The 15,750-nt window shown below is 42.9% G+C and overlaps 1 protein-coding gene across 4 annotated transcripts in view; it reads left to right on the top strand.

Moving 5' to 3' along the window:
• The window catches only part of MTMR7 (myotubularin related protein 7), a 77,746-nt gene extending 66,675 nt beyond the window's left edge, over positions 1-11,071 (top strand). For all 4 annotated transcript variants that reach the window (XM_075930347.1, XM_006128430.4, XM_075930348.1 and 1 more), the window contains 4 exons: positions 639-839; positions 3,189-3,329; positions 7,594-7,720; positions 10,434-11,071. In XM_075930347.1, coding sequence (XP_075786462.1) covers positions 639-839; positions 3,189-3,329; positions 7,594-7,720; positions 10,434-10,799 — 835 coding nt within the window. In that variant the 3' untranslated portion in view covers positions 10,800-11,071. The remainder of the gene's footprint in view (positions 1-638; positions 840-3,188; positions 3,330-7,593; positions 7,721-10,433) is intronic.
• Positions 11,072-15,750: the final 4,679 nt, after the last annotated feature.

Here is a 15,750-nt window from a genome sequence, read left to right on the forward strand (position 1 = left end):
ATTAGCATCAAGAATCTGTGATCTGAGACCTACTCAATCTATTGGCAAATAGTCTGTCAAAACTAAAGTTACTTTAAGTAAATGGGAATATAAAATAATGTACTGATCTGACAGACCGTAAGAATGGCCATACTAGGTCAGATCAATGGTTCATCTAGCCCAGTATCCTGTCTTCAGTGGTAGCCAATGCCAGGTGCTTTAGAGGGAATGAACAGAACAAGTAATCATGAAATGATCCATCTCCTGTTGCCCACTCCCATCTATTGGTAGCCACATGCTAGAGATACCCAGTGTATGGGGCAGCATTAAAGATCATCTTGGCTAATAGCCATTGATGGACCTATTCTCCATGAACTTACCTAATTCATTTCTGAATCTCGTTATAATTTTGGCCTTCACAATATTCCCCTACAATGAATTCCTGCTTCTCCTGTTCCTGACTTGCAAACCCAGCATCCCTTCTGTGAACAGAAGTTTAATCCTGCCCAATTTAGTGACACGATTAAAAATTCACCATGAAACCATGACTCCGCTCTCGCACACAGAAAGCATTTTTTCCCATCATGTAATAATTTGGTGTGCATGAAGGATTTCTATTGGATTTCAGGTTATAATGATAATATCTTGCATTATTTTAGGTATGGCAATTTAGATGGAGATCCAAAAGAGATATCCCCAGTTATGGATCAGTTTATTGAGTGTGTTTGGCAGCTAACGGAACAGTTTCCCTGTGCCTTTGAGTTCAATGAAAGATTCTTGATCCACATACAACATCATATCTATTCCTGTCAGTTTGGTAATTTCCTGTGTAACAGCCAGAAGGAGAGACGAGAGCTGAAGTATGATTTTCTGTTCTTTAACTGCATAGGTATAGGTGGGATTTGCAGGGTTTCTGAATATTAAAGATTAAAATGTCTGTATAAATGTACATGCCGCAAAGTGCAGTGATGTACACTTCTTGCCTGCCTTTATCTGACAAGATAATTTAACAAAAAAAGTTGAGCTTCTGTAATGTGCAGTGTTGTGTGTTTAATTTATAGGTGGGGTAGGAGTTCAGGGCCTCATTCAGCCTTTGGCATACTCAGTGTGATTGTACTTACCCCAGAGCTATGTGTGTGAGAAAATCCATTTCCCTGCCTAGGGTTGAATCTTCAAATTTTCCCAGAGCCAAATTTATCTCTGTCCCACTCCTTTGGGGTAAGGAACTGGGGTTCCCAATGGTAACACTTTGGATACCCTGGTTGGGAAGAGTGAATTGACCTCCAGACCAAAGGGGATCAGAAAGGGCTTACCCTCTTCTCTGGGCAGCAGAACTCAACCTCCAGGCTGAGCCGCAACATTTAGGGTATGTCTAAACTACATGGCTCCGTCGAGCCATATAGATTTGTTTGTTTGGCAAAGGGAAATGAAGCCGTGATTTAAATAATTGCAGCTTCATTTAAATTTAAATGGCTGCAGCGCTGAGCCGACAAACAGCTGATCAGCTGTTTGTCAGCTCAGCGCGCTAGTCTGGACGTTCCTGCGCTGACCTGAAAGCCCTTTATCGACCTCTCCGGTAAACCTCATCCTACGAGGCATAATGGGGAGGTTGATAAAGGGCTTTCAGGTCGGCGTGGAAGCGTCCAGAGTAGCGCGCTGAGCCGACAAACAGCTGATCAGCTGTTTGTTGGCTCAGCGTGGCAGCCATTTAAATTGAAATGAAGCCACGATTATTTAAATCGTAGCTTCATTTCCCTTTGCCGATCAGCCTAATCTTCATGGCTCCATCGATGGAGCCATGTAGTTTAGACACACCAATTCAGTGCTGCTTTTTAGCTCCATAGATCATGCAGCAAACAACTGTTTCAAACTGTATCTGCACAAACTGATTATCCCTAAAAGCTGCAGTGACTCACCCACAGAAAGGAATAGAGCTTGGCATAATCTCTCTAACCTCTAAAGCTGCTGCTGTTGATCTTCCAGGGTTTGAATTAGCAGGTCTAGTGAAGACACTCTAATTGGAACTGAGAGGGGCACTCCGGTCAATGCCAGTAGTCCTGCTTCCATAAGGAGTAAGGGGAGTCGAAGGAAGAGTGTCCTCTCTTTGACTTACTGCAATGTGAACGGTGCCAAAAGTCAAGTTAAGGTACTTTGACTTCAGCTACATAATTAACGTAGCGGAGCTTGAGTATTTTAATTTGACCTTATCCTGAAGTGTAGACATACTTGAAGGGAATGGACCCCTACTGGTAATTGGTCATTCCTTCTGTAAAGGGAGGGTTGCCATAATCGTTACAGTGCCACTCAGAAGGTGTGGCTGCCTAGCAATCTGTTGCCAATTTGGAAGGTCAGCACCCTTAGGGCACATCTACATAGCAGTGTTATTTTGGAATAATCAACATTATTCCGAAATAACATAGTGCATGTCCCTACTGTGAGCAGTTATTTCGACATGTCGACCTGGAGGACTTCTTACTCCAACTCCTGTAACCCTTATTTTATGAGGAATAAGGGAAGTCAGGGGCAGTGTTTTTCCTTCCACTTCCTGCTGTGTAGACAGCACCAAACCCGAATTAAGCTATTTCGACTTAAGCTACACAGTTGACTTAGCTGAAGTTGTGTAGCTTAATTTGGCTTTTGTCCTTCAGTGTATACATGCCCTTAAAAGTGGGTGAAATTCACCCATGATGTGGAGAACCAGTGGAAGGTCCTCTGTCCACTTCAAGCTATGTGAGGTTTAACTATTGAATGAATAGCTGCAATAGGGTGCTTGACCTATTACGTGCTGCAGGAAGTGTTTGTGCATCAAGTACATATAGGTCTGCAATGCCATGAGCAATGAGGAGGTGCAAGAGAGGCTCTGGGATTCATGAATATACAGATTCAGTGGCCTCCACACAACACAGAATTGATACAGAGGATGAGTGGCAGCTGTTTCAGATCATAGAAGCCCTAGGTATGGCCCCTGAAATGGAGGCTGCATTTTATTCATTCATCCAGCTACTCTGGTTTTTGAGAGATATGTTGGATTTCACCTTTAAAGTCCAGTGAAGGAACATTCTACAATTACAATTTGTGTAATTTTCTTAAGAGGCTTTGACACTGATTCTAGCAACTAGCAAAGAGCACTGATGTATCTTCCCTGGTCTCTAGCTATACCTGCACTCTGGCAAGCAGTTTATGTATTTTTCTTTGAAATCCTTTCTCAGAATTCAAGAACGAACATATTCACTTTGGGCTCACTTGTGGAAGAATCGTGCAGATTACATGAATCCTCTGTATAGAGCAGACCACAGTCAGACCCAGGGGACCCTGCGCCCACAGACAGCTCCCTGCAATTTCTTGTACAAGTAGGTGACTTTGCTTGTTGTTGCTGCCACTGCACAGTGCCTGTTAATTGTGGGGGTGTATTAGAACAAAACTGATAATCTCAGAACTTAATCTTATACTGTATATTTATTCTAGTATGTTGCTAGATACACTGGTAAACTCAGCTACAGTGAGTAAACTTCCTACCTGCCAATATTCAGACTCAACATTATCACTAATTTGATTAGCTACAAAAGAAGCTTGTGCCTAAGACTGCATTAATAGTTGTGTGTACCTATTACATGCATAGGCACTTATCTCATTAGAAGATTCTTGTGAATTCTATTCTAATCTGTGGGTGCTACATTTCTGCTATGCCAGATTTTGTGATGAATATTTGATTCCCTTAGGCAATCAGCATCACAGGTGAAAGTGGTTCTAGAGAGCTAATAGGATCTCACTCAAATCTGTTAAAACAAGTATTTAGTACATAAGCAAATAAAATAGTCTGTCCAACTTCACTGATAAATTCTAGGAAACACTGGGAAAGTATCTTTCAAGTTTCTATAGAGTCTAATAGCATCCAAAATGGTGTTACTGGTTTTGTCAACTTAAACAGTCTATTTTGCTGCTAATACAAGAGAAGTGAAAGTGATTAAAATGACTATAAATACAACTGAATAGTTATTTTCGTATTTCAAGCTAAGGGATATGCTAAAAGATAAACAAAAGCCCATAAATGATTAAAAATAAATTAATGTTAGTATTCTTTCATGTTTAACACTCCAGGTCAAGAATAGTTCAAGTAAAAACTCTAATTTTACATGATGGTATCTCTTTAGGTACAATGATATTTGTAAAAGAGACATTCAAAATATGGGCCTGATATTGCAGGCACTTACTCATGTGAGTAATCCCAGTAATTTTAAGTGGACTACTTTGATTAATGTTTGCAGGATGGGGCCTTTTGTGTTAATGAATATAGGGTTTAAGGGACATTGCTAAATTAACATAGGTTTGGAAAGAAAGAAAGAAAAAGAAACCACTTAGTATTAGGTAAAAATCTCATAGAGTATCTATCTCTGCCAGTCCCATGGCTAGACAGCTGAATTCTTAATTCAAGTCTGTTACTTAATCTGTCTGCCCAGCTACTTACGTATGCAGTCAGGTGCCGGCCACATGTTACCAGGAGAATTAGAAAATAGGGGAGAAGAGATATTACACAATTATCCAAACGTACTTAAGTCACATGCCCTCATCTGAGCTGACTTTTCATTTGCAGGTTAAAGGGAACAGTTATTTAACTGAAGACTACCGTCAACAAATCACACAAGAGCATGCAGATGGATGCATAGCTCAGGAGCAATTACACAGAACTGGCTTGTGAAACCCTATGCTGCTTGCATTTTCTGAAGAGCTTTTTTAGCACAGGGTTATTATTTTACAGGTCTTTTACTTTAAATTAATTGCATTGCATTGCAGACTACAACAGCTTGGTATCACTAAGCTGCAAAGATTTAATAGTTAGAATCAGTTGTGAAGATCTCCATTCAGGAATGTACGTTAGCATATGCTTAAATGCATTGATATTCAGTATGTTCTAAATCAGGGCTACTCAACTTTGGAAGCCCTGGGGGCCACAGTGATACTCACAGCACATGCCGAGGGTCGCAACTTAAGTGTGGTTGCATATACATGCAAATATATATGCAAATAGATTATTTCACACTGACGGGCATGAATACAGGCAGTCCCCGGGTTACGTACAAGATAGGGACTGTAGGTTTGTTCTTAAGTTGAATCTGTATGTAAGTCGGAACTGGCGTCCAGATTCAGCCGCTGCTGAAACTGACCGCCAGTTCTGACTTACATACAGATTCAACTTAAGAACCCCAAGTCCCCAAGTCAGCTGCTGCTGAAACTGATCAGCGGCTGATTCCAGGAAGCCCGGGGCAGAGCAACTGTGCCTCGGGCTTCCTGTAGTCAGCGCTGGTCAGTTTCAGCAGCGGCCGACTTGGGGACGCCTGGGGCAGAGCAGCTGGGGTGCTTCTGGGTTGCTCCAGTAGCGCCGCTCCTTGGCGCTACTGGACCAACCCAGCAGCATCCCAGCTGCTCTGCCCCAGGCATCCTGATTCAGCCGCTGCTGAAACTGACCAGCAGCGGCTGAATCAGGACGCCTGGGGCAGAGCAGCTGGGGTGCTGCCGGGTTGGTCCAGTAGTGCCCAGAGCGGCGCTGCGGGACCAACCGGCAGCGCCCCAGCTGCTCTGCCCCAGGGTCCACAACAAAAGCCTGGTCTGCTGGGGGGGGCACACTAGCTGCGCCCCCCCTCCCCCAGCAGACCAGGGACACGGGGAGCAAAGCCGCAGCGGTGGGGTGCCGCGCCTCTGAGGCTTTGCTCTGGCACGGGACCCGCCGCGGCTGCGGCTTTGCTCCCGGTGTCCCTGGTCTGCTGGGGACCGTCTCCAGCAGACCAGGGGCACCGGGAGCAAAACCGCAGCCGCAGCGGGGTCCCGCGCTTCTGAGGCTTTGCCAGAGCAAAGCCTCAGAAGCGCAGGATCCCGCTGCGGCTGCGGCTGCGGCTGCGGCTGCGGCTTTGCTCCTGGTGCCCCTGGTCTGCTGGGGACCGTCTCCAGCAGACCAGGGACACCGGGAGCAAACCCGCTGCGGCTGCGGCTTTGCTCCCGGTTCCCCTGGTCTGCTGGAGACGGTCCCCAGCAGACCAGGGGCACCGGGAGCAGCTTTTCTCGCCCCGGAGGTCGAGGTGGCAGACTGCTGCCTGCGAGCTCTGGGGCGAGATAGCCCTGTTCGTAAGTGCGGATCTGACGTAAGTCGGATCCGCATAAGTCGGGGACTGCCTGTACAAAGATTAAGGCAAGACTTCACAACACACAGGCCCCATTTAAGTCAGTTCTGCTGATATTAATAAAATGCAGTATTTACCTGATTTCCACCCAGATGACAGCACTTTTAATGGTCAATGACAGTCCAAGAATTTAACTACTAAAACACATATCAACAGAAGACCATGATATATTGACTATTTCTTTTTTTTGGCTCCCATCCATGGGCTGCAAACAAATGGGCCGTGGGCTGTATGCAGCCCGCGAGCCATATGTTGAGTAGCCCTGTTCTAAACCCTGCCCCTCAAAAGTGCCTAAATCTGCATCAGAAGACAGCACCTGCTTCCATTTGGGCTTTACAGCCATGAATTCATGCCTGGAATTGACCAGCTTTTGAAATGCTAGAGCAGCCATTCCCCCAGCCTTTATAATCTTTCATCCAGGGGTTAGGGTGTTCACCCTATATGTGGAAGATCCCAGTTCAATTCTTCTCTCTGCCTGATGTAGATGAAGGATTTTAAACCAGGTTTCTACCTTCCAGCAAGAGTGCACTAATTACTTGGCTGTGGGGTATTCTGGTCAGATCTCTCTTAGGCTTTCCTACTGGAGCTGTCCCCCAGTGTATAAATAAGTAAAGCTGCGGGGAGACTCAAGTTCTGATCACTGTGCCACATCAGGCAGAGAGGGGAAGGGACTGACCCCCAGCAAATGTGCTAACACAGGCCAACAAAATACAAACTCTCCCTTGAGATATGTTTTGGCTCTTGCTGTTTAACATTTTAGATAAATGTGAATTTTTAAGTAACATGTCACACCATAGCTTTTAGATGACTCATCTGATTTTTACCTAACTTTTCACCAAAAAACAAACACACAAATAAAAAACAAAATAAAACCCTGCCCTCAGAGCATACTTCAGAAGGAGTAGTTCTCTTTTGTGGAAAACTGGGAGGGGCTGAAATTGGACTTATAATGGAAAGCTGGCTTCAGCCTTAAGTTTGATGCAGCTACAACTGATTTATAGTGTATTTAAATTCAGGATATAGAACAAATACAAATATAACTTATGTTCTTCTTAGCAAAGTTGTGTATTCATTTTGACAGAACATGCATTTTTGTTGACAGTAAATACCTTTAATAAGCTAAGCAGGTCTTTTTTAAAATTATTACTTTCAATAAGTATTCCAGACAGATTAGGTCCAACCTGTGGTCTAAATCAAATGTAGCCTGATGGTTCTTAAAATTGTATATTATTGATTAATGCCAGTTTTAGTCTATATAGATTTACATGCTTATGATTCTGTTTTATTGTTAGACATGATTTAAAGTACTTGACAAACTTGTAGCAATAAATCTGTTTTTCAATAACATCATGCAGCATGGTACTTATATATGTTTAAGACTATTCTCTCCTACATACTGCCTTCATTTCACACATCTGAGCATCCCTGCTATCAATTGCAGGTTCTGGAGTGGTATGTATAACCGCTTTGAAAAGGGAATACATCCTCGCCAGTCCGTTACCGATTACCTGATGGCAGTGAAAGAAGAAACTCAGCAGTTAGAAGAAGAGCTTGAGGTCTTAGAACAGGTAATAGACACTTAATCTGATTGTTCCAGACTTCATATTCTCAAATAAGATTAATTAGTAGAGAAGTCGCTAATGAATTTTATCTAACTAGGTAGTTTTGCTCACCTTTCTGCAGGACATGTACAATGGAGGTCAGGTAAATATTAGGAATGTAAAAAGTCAGTTAAAGAGGTAACCATGTAACCGCTGAAAATCTGAGCAGTTACACAGTTGCACGCACTGCAGGCTCTACAATATAAAGCTTATTTAAGCTTTATGCTGCAGAGTTCACAGCAAAGCCTCCTTGAGAGTGGGGCCACCAGCCCATGCCGGCCTGGCTCCCGCAGAAGGTGGCTGCTCTGTGGCAGGGAAGTTGCCTTCCTGGGAGAGAAGCCAGCCCAGGGTAGGTGGGAAGCTGCTCCAACTCCTACAGTTACCTGTTACTTTCACATCTGTAGTATGTATAATACCAAGCTGGCAAGAATAATGCACAGACACATAGGCTACGTCTAGACTGGCATGATTTTCCGCAAATGCTTTTAATGGAAAAGTTTTCCATTAAAAGCATTTGCAGAAAAGAGCATCTAGATTGACATGGATACTTTTCCACAAAAGCACTTTTTGCGGAAAAGCGTCCGTGCCAATCTAGATGCGATTTTGCGCAAGAAAGCCCCAATCGCCATTTTCGCCATCGGGGCTTTTTTGCGCAAAACAATACCGCATTGTCTGCACTGGCCCTCTTGCACAAAAGCATTTGCGCAAGAGGGCTTTTGCCCCGAACGGGAGCAGCATAGCATTTCCGTAAGAACACTGACAATCTTACATGAGATCGTCAGTGGTCTTGTGGAAATTCAAGCGGACAGTGTAGACAAAAATTAATTTTTCTTGCTCCCATATGACCTAAAGAAGGGGTTGGCAACCTTCAGCCCATCAGAGTAATCCACGGGAGGGCTGCCAGACATTTTGGTTATGTTTATATCTGCAGGCTCCACCCCTCACAGTTCCCAGTGTCTGCAGTGCGCCATTCCCGATATTGATTGATGATAATGTTAATTGATGTTGATAATGATGACCCTGAGGCACTGCAAGATCCTGAAGTGCCTTCTGAATTATCAAAGACAGATTAAATTCTGTTCAATATTGGCTTAGCGTTAAGTGTATTTTAATGATCTGGGAGCATGCCAGGCACTGCCCATACTGAAATGTAGTGTCATAACCTACTAGCAGTGGTCTCCAACCTTTTTAACCACAAGGTCACTTTTTCAATGTAAGTGCAATGTAAGGTCTACCTCCAACCCAAATACCCTTGCCCAGCTTCCTTCCCGCCTTCTTTGAGGCCCTGCCCCAGGTCCACCCCTTCTCTGAGACCTCATCCTGCTCACTCCATTCCACTTTCTCCCCCATCCTCACTAACTTTCACCAGGCTGGGGTAGGGAGTTGGGGGGTGCAGGCTCTGGTTTTGGGCCAAAGGATTTGGAGTGTGGGAGGAGCTCCAAGCTTAGCCCAGGGTGGGGGACTGGGATCCAGGTGGGGGGGTCAGGGTGCAAGCTCTGGGAAGGAGTTTGTGTGCATGGGGACTCATGTCTGAGGCAGGAGGTTGAGTGCAGGAGAAGGTTCAGGGCTGGGACAGGGATTCTGGCTGGGCACCATTTAACTGAGATAGCTTTCGGGTGGTAGAGCAGTGGACTTAATGCAGGCTTACTCCTGCCTTCGCCCTGAACCACTCCTGAAAGCAGCTGGCATGTACAGTAATGGCTCCATGGCGTCATGTACTGCCCCATATCTACGGGCACTGAGCCCACAGCTTCTCCTGGCCATGGTTCCCTATTACTGATCAATGGGAGCTGCAAGAGTAGTGTCTGCAGGCAAGGACAGCATGTGGCAACCCCCTGCTCTGCCTTTCTCAAGGGCTGCAGGGACATGCCAGCCACTTCTGGGAGCAGCAATTACCAGAGGGATAATGACTCCAGCCACGACAAGTTAGGCATTTGAGAATGAAATATAAGCGTCAGCAGAGAGAAATGACAATTATGAAATGCACAGACCAGTCAAAAACCAAAAATAGCACACTTTGCAAGCAGTAAAAGAAGTAAAAACAACCCCTCACATACGTGTTGGGTTGGGAGAGGAGAGTGAAGGACAATGCGTGTAAGTGAGAGTGATAGAGACACACACACAGTCAGACAGGCAAGAGATTTGCATTGTCAAGCTCCCTCCATCCCCTTCTCTCTGTGTGGAAATTGGGTACAGAAGAGGGGGAGGAGGGACATACTGACATCAGCGCCCCCTCTCTTCTCCCTCCCACATCCTGCACAGCAAGCAGGAGGCTCCCAGGGGGGCAGCTCCAAGGCAGGAGCAGTATGATAGTGGGTGGAGGGGCAACTCAAGTGCCAGCGCTTGATAGCTTCCCAGCCAAACCAGTCTGGATCACCTGTCAGAGGCTCTAAGAAATACCGGTAGATCTTGATTTACTGGTTGGTGACCACTGACCTACTATATAGAAAAATTTACCTGTACACACCTAAGTGCTTCAAGAAACCAACCACTTTGTAGTGCAGTTCTACTACGGGATGAGTACCTGTGTACTATTTTATACTTTATTCATTTTATTGTATTCTGTTTCTTTGAAAATTGGTATTCCACTTATAAAGTATAATTCTCAGTTAACTGGCACCCGCCAGCCCCTCAACCAGCCGGATAACAGAGCTTTTACTGTGTGTTGTTTCTCTTTCAGAGACTGGCAAATCTCAACAAAGTGCAGTTATACAACGGAAAAGAAAACTCGAAGCAACAAGATCAAAACACACACTTAGGGCTTTCTATTGCTAACAACAGCATAGCCAACACACCCCAGGATTACGTTAACAACGTGAAATCATTCCCATCGCGGAGCCCTTCACAAGGAGATGAAGAAGACTCTGCCTTGATTCTGACCCAGGACAACCTGAAAAGCTCTGACCCTGACCTTTCAGCCAATAGTGACCAAGAGTCTGGTGTGGAGGATTTGAGCTGCAGGTCCCCAAGCGGTGGTGGTTGCCTGCCTAGTGAAGACAGTGGCAAAGATCCAGACTCAGATGAAGCTGTGTTTCTCACTATTTGAAATTACATCTGTTCATCAGCTGAAGAATGGGGACTGTCCTTGAACATTTAAAAAAAATTCCAAAGAAAAGGAGCTGCGCAATTGTGTATGTAAAGGTCCAGGCAGAATAAGCACTTCTTAACTATAATAAGACACAATGATAAAGAAAGATAATGTCTGCTATTATGAACTTCTATTTAAGCCTCTTTTGGTTGCTTTTTTAACCTTATCAGAGCCATAAAGAATTATTCATTTATTTTTGCTTTCCAAATTTTATTTTTGTATTTCTATAATTATGCGTGCTGTATATAAATGTGTTTTTGTTGAGTATTTATGCTTTGAATGTGGCTGTGGACATTGCTGAAATATTGCGTTTGTTTCTTTTAAAATCTCAAATGTAACAATTATGTGAATTTTTTAAAATTAAAAATCCTTTCAATACAGTAAAAGTACGAAGGAAGGAAGCAAATAAACAGGATTACTTGGGTGCATAATGGGACCCTGACCATCCAGTTGGTACTGTGTGGATGGATTTTTGACCAAAACTGGGCCAACATAAAAATTAACACACAAACATTTTGATAAGCCGTGACTTTGCACTGAATGACAGGCATCAGAGTTTACTTTATTAATTGAATTTGTATTACCATAGCACCTAGGGGTATGTCTAGACTACATGCCTCTGCAGACAAAGGCATGTAAAATAGGCTACCCGACACTGGTCATTAAATTGAATGACCAGTTGAATAAAATAGGCTACCCAACATAGTCAATGAATCAGGGATTTAAATACCCCTGGCTTCATTAAAATAAAAATGGCTGCCATGCTGTGCCGGCTCAGCTGATCGTCAGCACAGCGCGCAAGTCAAGATGCAGATCGGTCGACAGGGGAAGCCTTTGTCGAACGCTCCTATAAACCTCGTTTCACGAGGCACCAGGGAGCGGTAGACAAAGGCTTTCCATGTCGACCGATCCGTGTCTTGACTCACGCGCTGTGCTGACGATCAGCTGAGCCGGCTCAGTGTGGCGGCCATTTTTATTTTAATGAAGCCGGGGATATTTAAATCCCTGATTCATTGACTGTGTTGGGTAGCCTATTTTACATGCCTCTGTTGGCAGAGGCATGTCGTCTAGACATACCTTAGGAGTCCAAGTCATGGCCCAGCATCTAATTGTGCTAGGCTTTTTAAATACATAGAACAATCTCTGCCCACAGAGCTCAAAGTATTAATAGTTTTGTTGTTTTCTACTCTTTACATAGTAGTTTATTTCTATAATCATTCTGAAACAAAACAAAAAGGCACATATTCAAAAGCACCTGTCCCCCACTGACAATAAGGCTTAAGGTAACATTTTTAAAAGCACCTAAGGGTCTAAGAGTATGTCTATACTACAGAGTTTTGTCAGAAGAACGGCCGTTTTTTCTGACAAAACCTGAGTTACGTCCACCCTGTAACCACATTCTTCCAAAAGTAAATCGAAAGAACAGAGGGTTTTTTTCCGGCATTGGTAATCCTCTTTCTACGAGGAAGAAGCTCTTTCGGAAAAAGGCATGTGTGGACGGGGAAGAAGGAGTTCTTTCAAAAGAAGAGGAAAGAGGAAAAAGCACAGGTGCCCTGGTGGCCACCCCATCCATATTAATCACAGCTTAAATGCGAGACAGCAGCCACACTGAATGGATGCTATCTTTTGGAAAAGCAGATTGCTTTGTTGATGTGCTTTTGTGTATGGACGCTCTCTTTCAGAAGAAGTTTTTTCGGAAGATCTCTTCTGAAAAAAGGGTCTTCCGAAAGAAGTCAGCAATCTAGACATAGCCTAAGTTACTTTTTAAAATGTTATTTCAAAACTGAAGTTAAAGGGATACTTTCAGTAGAATAAGTCCAGAAATTAGATATTTTTCAAAAACCTAACAATGATAGAAATATCTTGTTTTAAAATAAAATCAAGTTCTCTTGTGGTATTCGCCAACTTAAACATGGTTGAATATTGCTCGGATGTAAAAACCTATAAGTGAAACTGACTAGAAATAAGTAATTTATTTTCATTGAGTCAAATGGAGAAAAACCACAATATGCTGTTGAAAATAAAGTATCTATCCATTTTAATAACTTTAAATCTTTTTAGTTATAAAATTCTGAAAATATGCAATCCAAAAATATTAACACTTTATGTAGAAGCCAGTAAAATACTAATTGGATTGTCTTGTTTATACTAAGTAAATAATTTATTGGTTGGCTCTCCTTAACTTCTTGAAATCCCTTTGAGTTTGAGCTATAATAAATCATAGAATGGTAAAGATGCATATTTGCTGTAGTTATAGTTCTTAATTTTTCAAGTACAGGTTTTAAAACAGGTTGGCAAGGCAGCCTCTGAGGGCTGGATCTGGCCTCCAGCCACCCTGCCGCTCCCCTGCCCTCAGGCCAATCAAGACCTGGGGACAGGGGAGTGCACAAAGTCTTCTCTGCCAGGGGTGCACGGTATGGCTGTTAAAAACTGTTGGTGGTTCTTTTTAGTTGCTGGGGGGCACATGAAATCAGGGTCTGTGGGTACGGGAGTACAGGAAGTCTCTTGGCCCCACTTATTCTGGGGCAGTTTTGGGGCAACTTCAGAAATTTGTCAAGTGCCCCCCCCTTCCAAAATTATTGCCCACCTCTGTTTTAAAGGAAGTGTTTGAATAGCCAAATGCCATAACTATTCCTGAAGCTGTTGATTTAATACATTTATTGTCCACTTTTGCAGGATAGTTTTCATAATTTTAGCATTAAATTGAATGACCAGTTGAATAAATTGTTGTAGCTCTACTGAAGTGTAAATGGAGCTTTGGCAATTTATAATATGGTGTGAGTCTGGTCCCTCGGTTTTTAAATGTTTGTGCATTTTTTAATAAATGAAAGGTCTGCTGTTAATTGTACTTGTAAAATGTATTTCATATTTTGAACATAGGTTGTAAAGTTTATGATGTTAAAGGAGATCTTGAATGGGTTTCTGGAAGAAATATACACAATAAAGATGGCAACAAAAACAAGTTATGCACATACATATATTCTGCTTTAAAGTACTAAAGAATAGTTTGAGAGATTCTGGTAATATGTCGCACATTAAAATGTAACATTGCAGATTATGGTGTTTCTATGCTATTAGACATACCTAGAAATAGATGCAGAACTTGACTATGTTATACACAAAATGGAAGCACTATCTTCATGTTGCTTGAAAATATTATAATGATCTTTGCAGGTAAAATATGACTGTTTTAGACACTCATCATTGTAGAGCAGTTCCCACTTGTATGCCTTATGGTACTTGGAACTTTGATTTAGTAAATGTTCATTTTCATTGTAAATGTATGTGCTGTAGCATTATACTAGCCCGATGAAAAATACTTCAAAAAATAAACTGCAATTGTTGCATGTTGTTGGCTCTTATGAGTACATGAAAGTACTTGCTCTCAAAGTTTTGTAATATAATGCTTAGGGAATTCGAGAGGCATTTTATCACTTGGAATACAAGATTTCTTTCATGCTCTCCGTAAACAGATATTATTGCCATTTGTGCAGAAGACAGACATGGAGGGTGGAACCTCCATAGTAAAGGTTACAATGAGCACTATTATATCATCTTATTTTATAATACAGGCAGTCCCCGGGTTACATGGATCCGACTTACATCGGATCCCTACTTACAAACGGGGTGAGGCAACCCCACACTAGCTGCTTCCCCCCAGCAGATCAGGGAGACGCAAAGCTAGCGCCTCCCCCCGAGCAGACCAGGCAGACGCAGAGCGGCTTTTCTCAGCAGACACCTCAGCTTGAGAATAAAGGACTGAGGGAAGTGAGGTGTGGGAGAATAAAACTGAACTCTGGAGAAATGTTTGGCTAGAGTTTCCCCTACAGTATGTACCCGTTCCAACTTACATACAAATTCAACTTAAGAACAAACCTACAGTCCCTATCTTGTATGTAACCCGGGGACTGCCTGTAGTTTATGTTGTCAGATAATTCCAACACTAAAATCTCATTGAACAAAACAGGAATGAGGACATGGGGTATAGGATTTCACCCATTTTTAATGTTTATTTGTATAATCTTTAAACAAATCCTCGCAACCATAAGATTACATCTCTGATCTTTTCCTTACAAATGGATCTGGGGTGGGAATTTGAAGGGGAGGCTCATGAAAACTCACAGATTAACTCATAAAGGGTTTTCTATACATAAAGACAGCATAGAAGAATGCATGGAGATGATATGGGAGAAAGGATCAAAAAGAGGAACAATTGGCCATTGGTTGTTGTACACATATGGTAAAAAAACCCAAAAGACATTTACAGAAGGTGTTGAAGGCTCAGTGAAGAAATTCAAACTAGGTGACTCAAAACAAGAGGCAGGCAATAAAGGATTTCATAGAAAGGAAATATATGGTCAGAGTGAGTGCTCAGAAAGAAAAAAGAATGCTAGAAACCATATTCAGTGGTTGGGATGAAAGGGGAGAAAATCAATGCTGGTTTGTGAGGCTAGAGAGTGCATTAGTTCATGTGGGAGACCAGGAGGGCCAGAAGTAAGTGCATTGATAGCAACAAAAGCCATTTTGACCATGAGGAAGTAGGATGGGGAGTCTATGTGGGACACAGCAAAGACAGTTAGAAAGGCTTTGTCTTCACTTAAGAGTCTTCTTGGGCTCTAATTTGGCTGTTGCCCTTGATCTGCTTCCTGTCCACAAAACCCTCTCATCCAAGAACAGTGTTGAGCTACATCAGAGCAAGCTACCTTGTCCAGTGATACAGGTGAACCTCTTTGTGTTATTTACATTTGGACTAGTAACCTGCCAATTTTGCAGAGTATGCAGGCACTCCACTGATGTGCTTGTAGCCCTCCACTGCCTTCCCACAATTCACTGGAAGAGTCACATAGGGTATGTCTACACTACCCTCCTAGTTCGAACTAGGAGGGTAATGTAGGCATACCGCACATGC

Source organism: Pelodiscus sinensis, chromosome 5 (assembly GCF_049634645.1).
Source record: "Pelodiscus sinensis isolate JC-2024 chromosome 5, ASM4963464v1, whole genome shotgun sequence".
NCBI classification, from domain to species: domain Eukaryota; kingdom Metazoa; phylum Chordata; order Testudines; family Trionychidae; genus Pelodiscus; species Pelodiscus sinensis.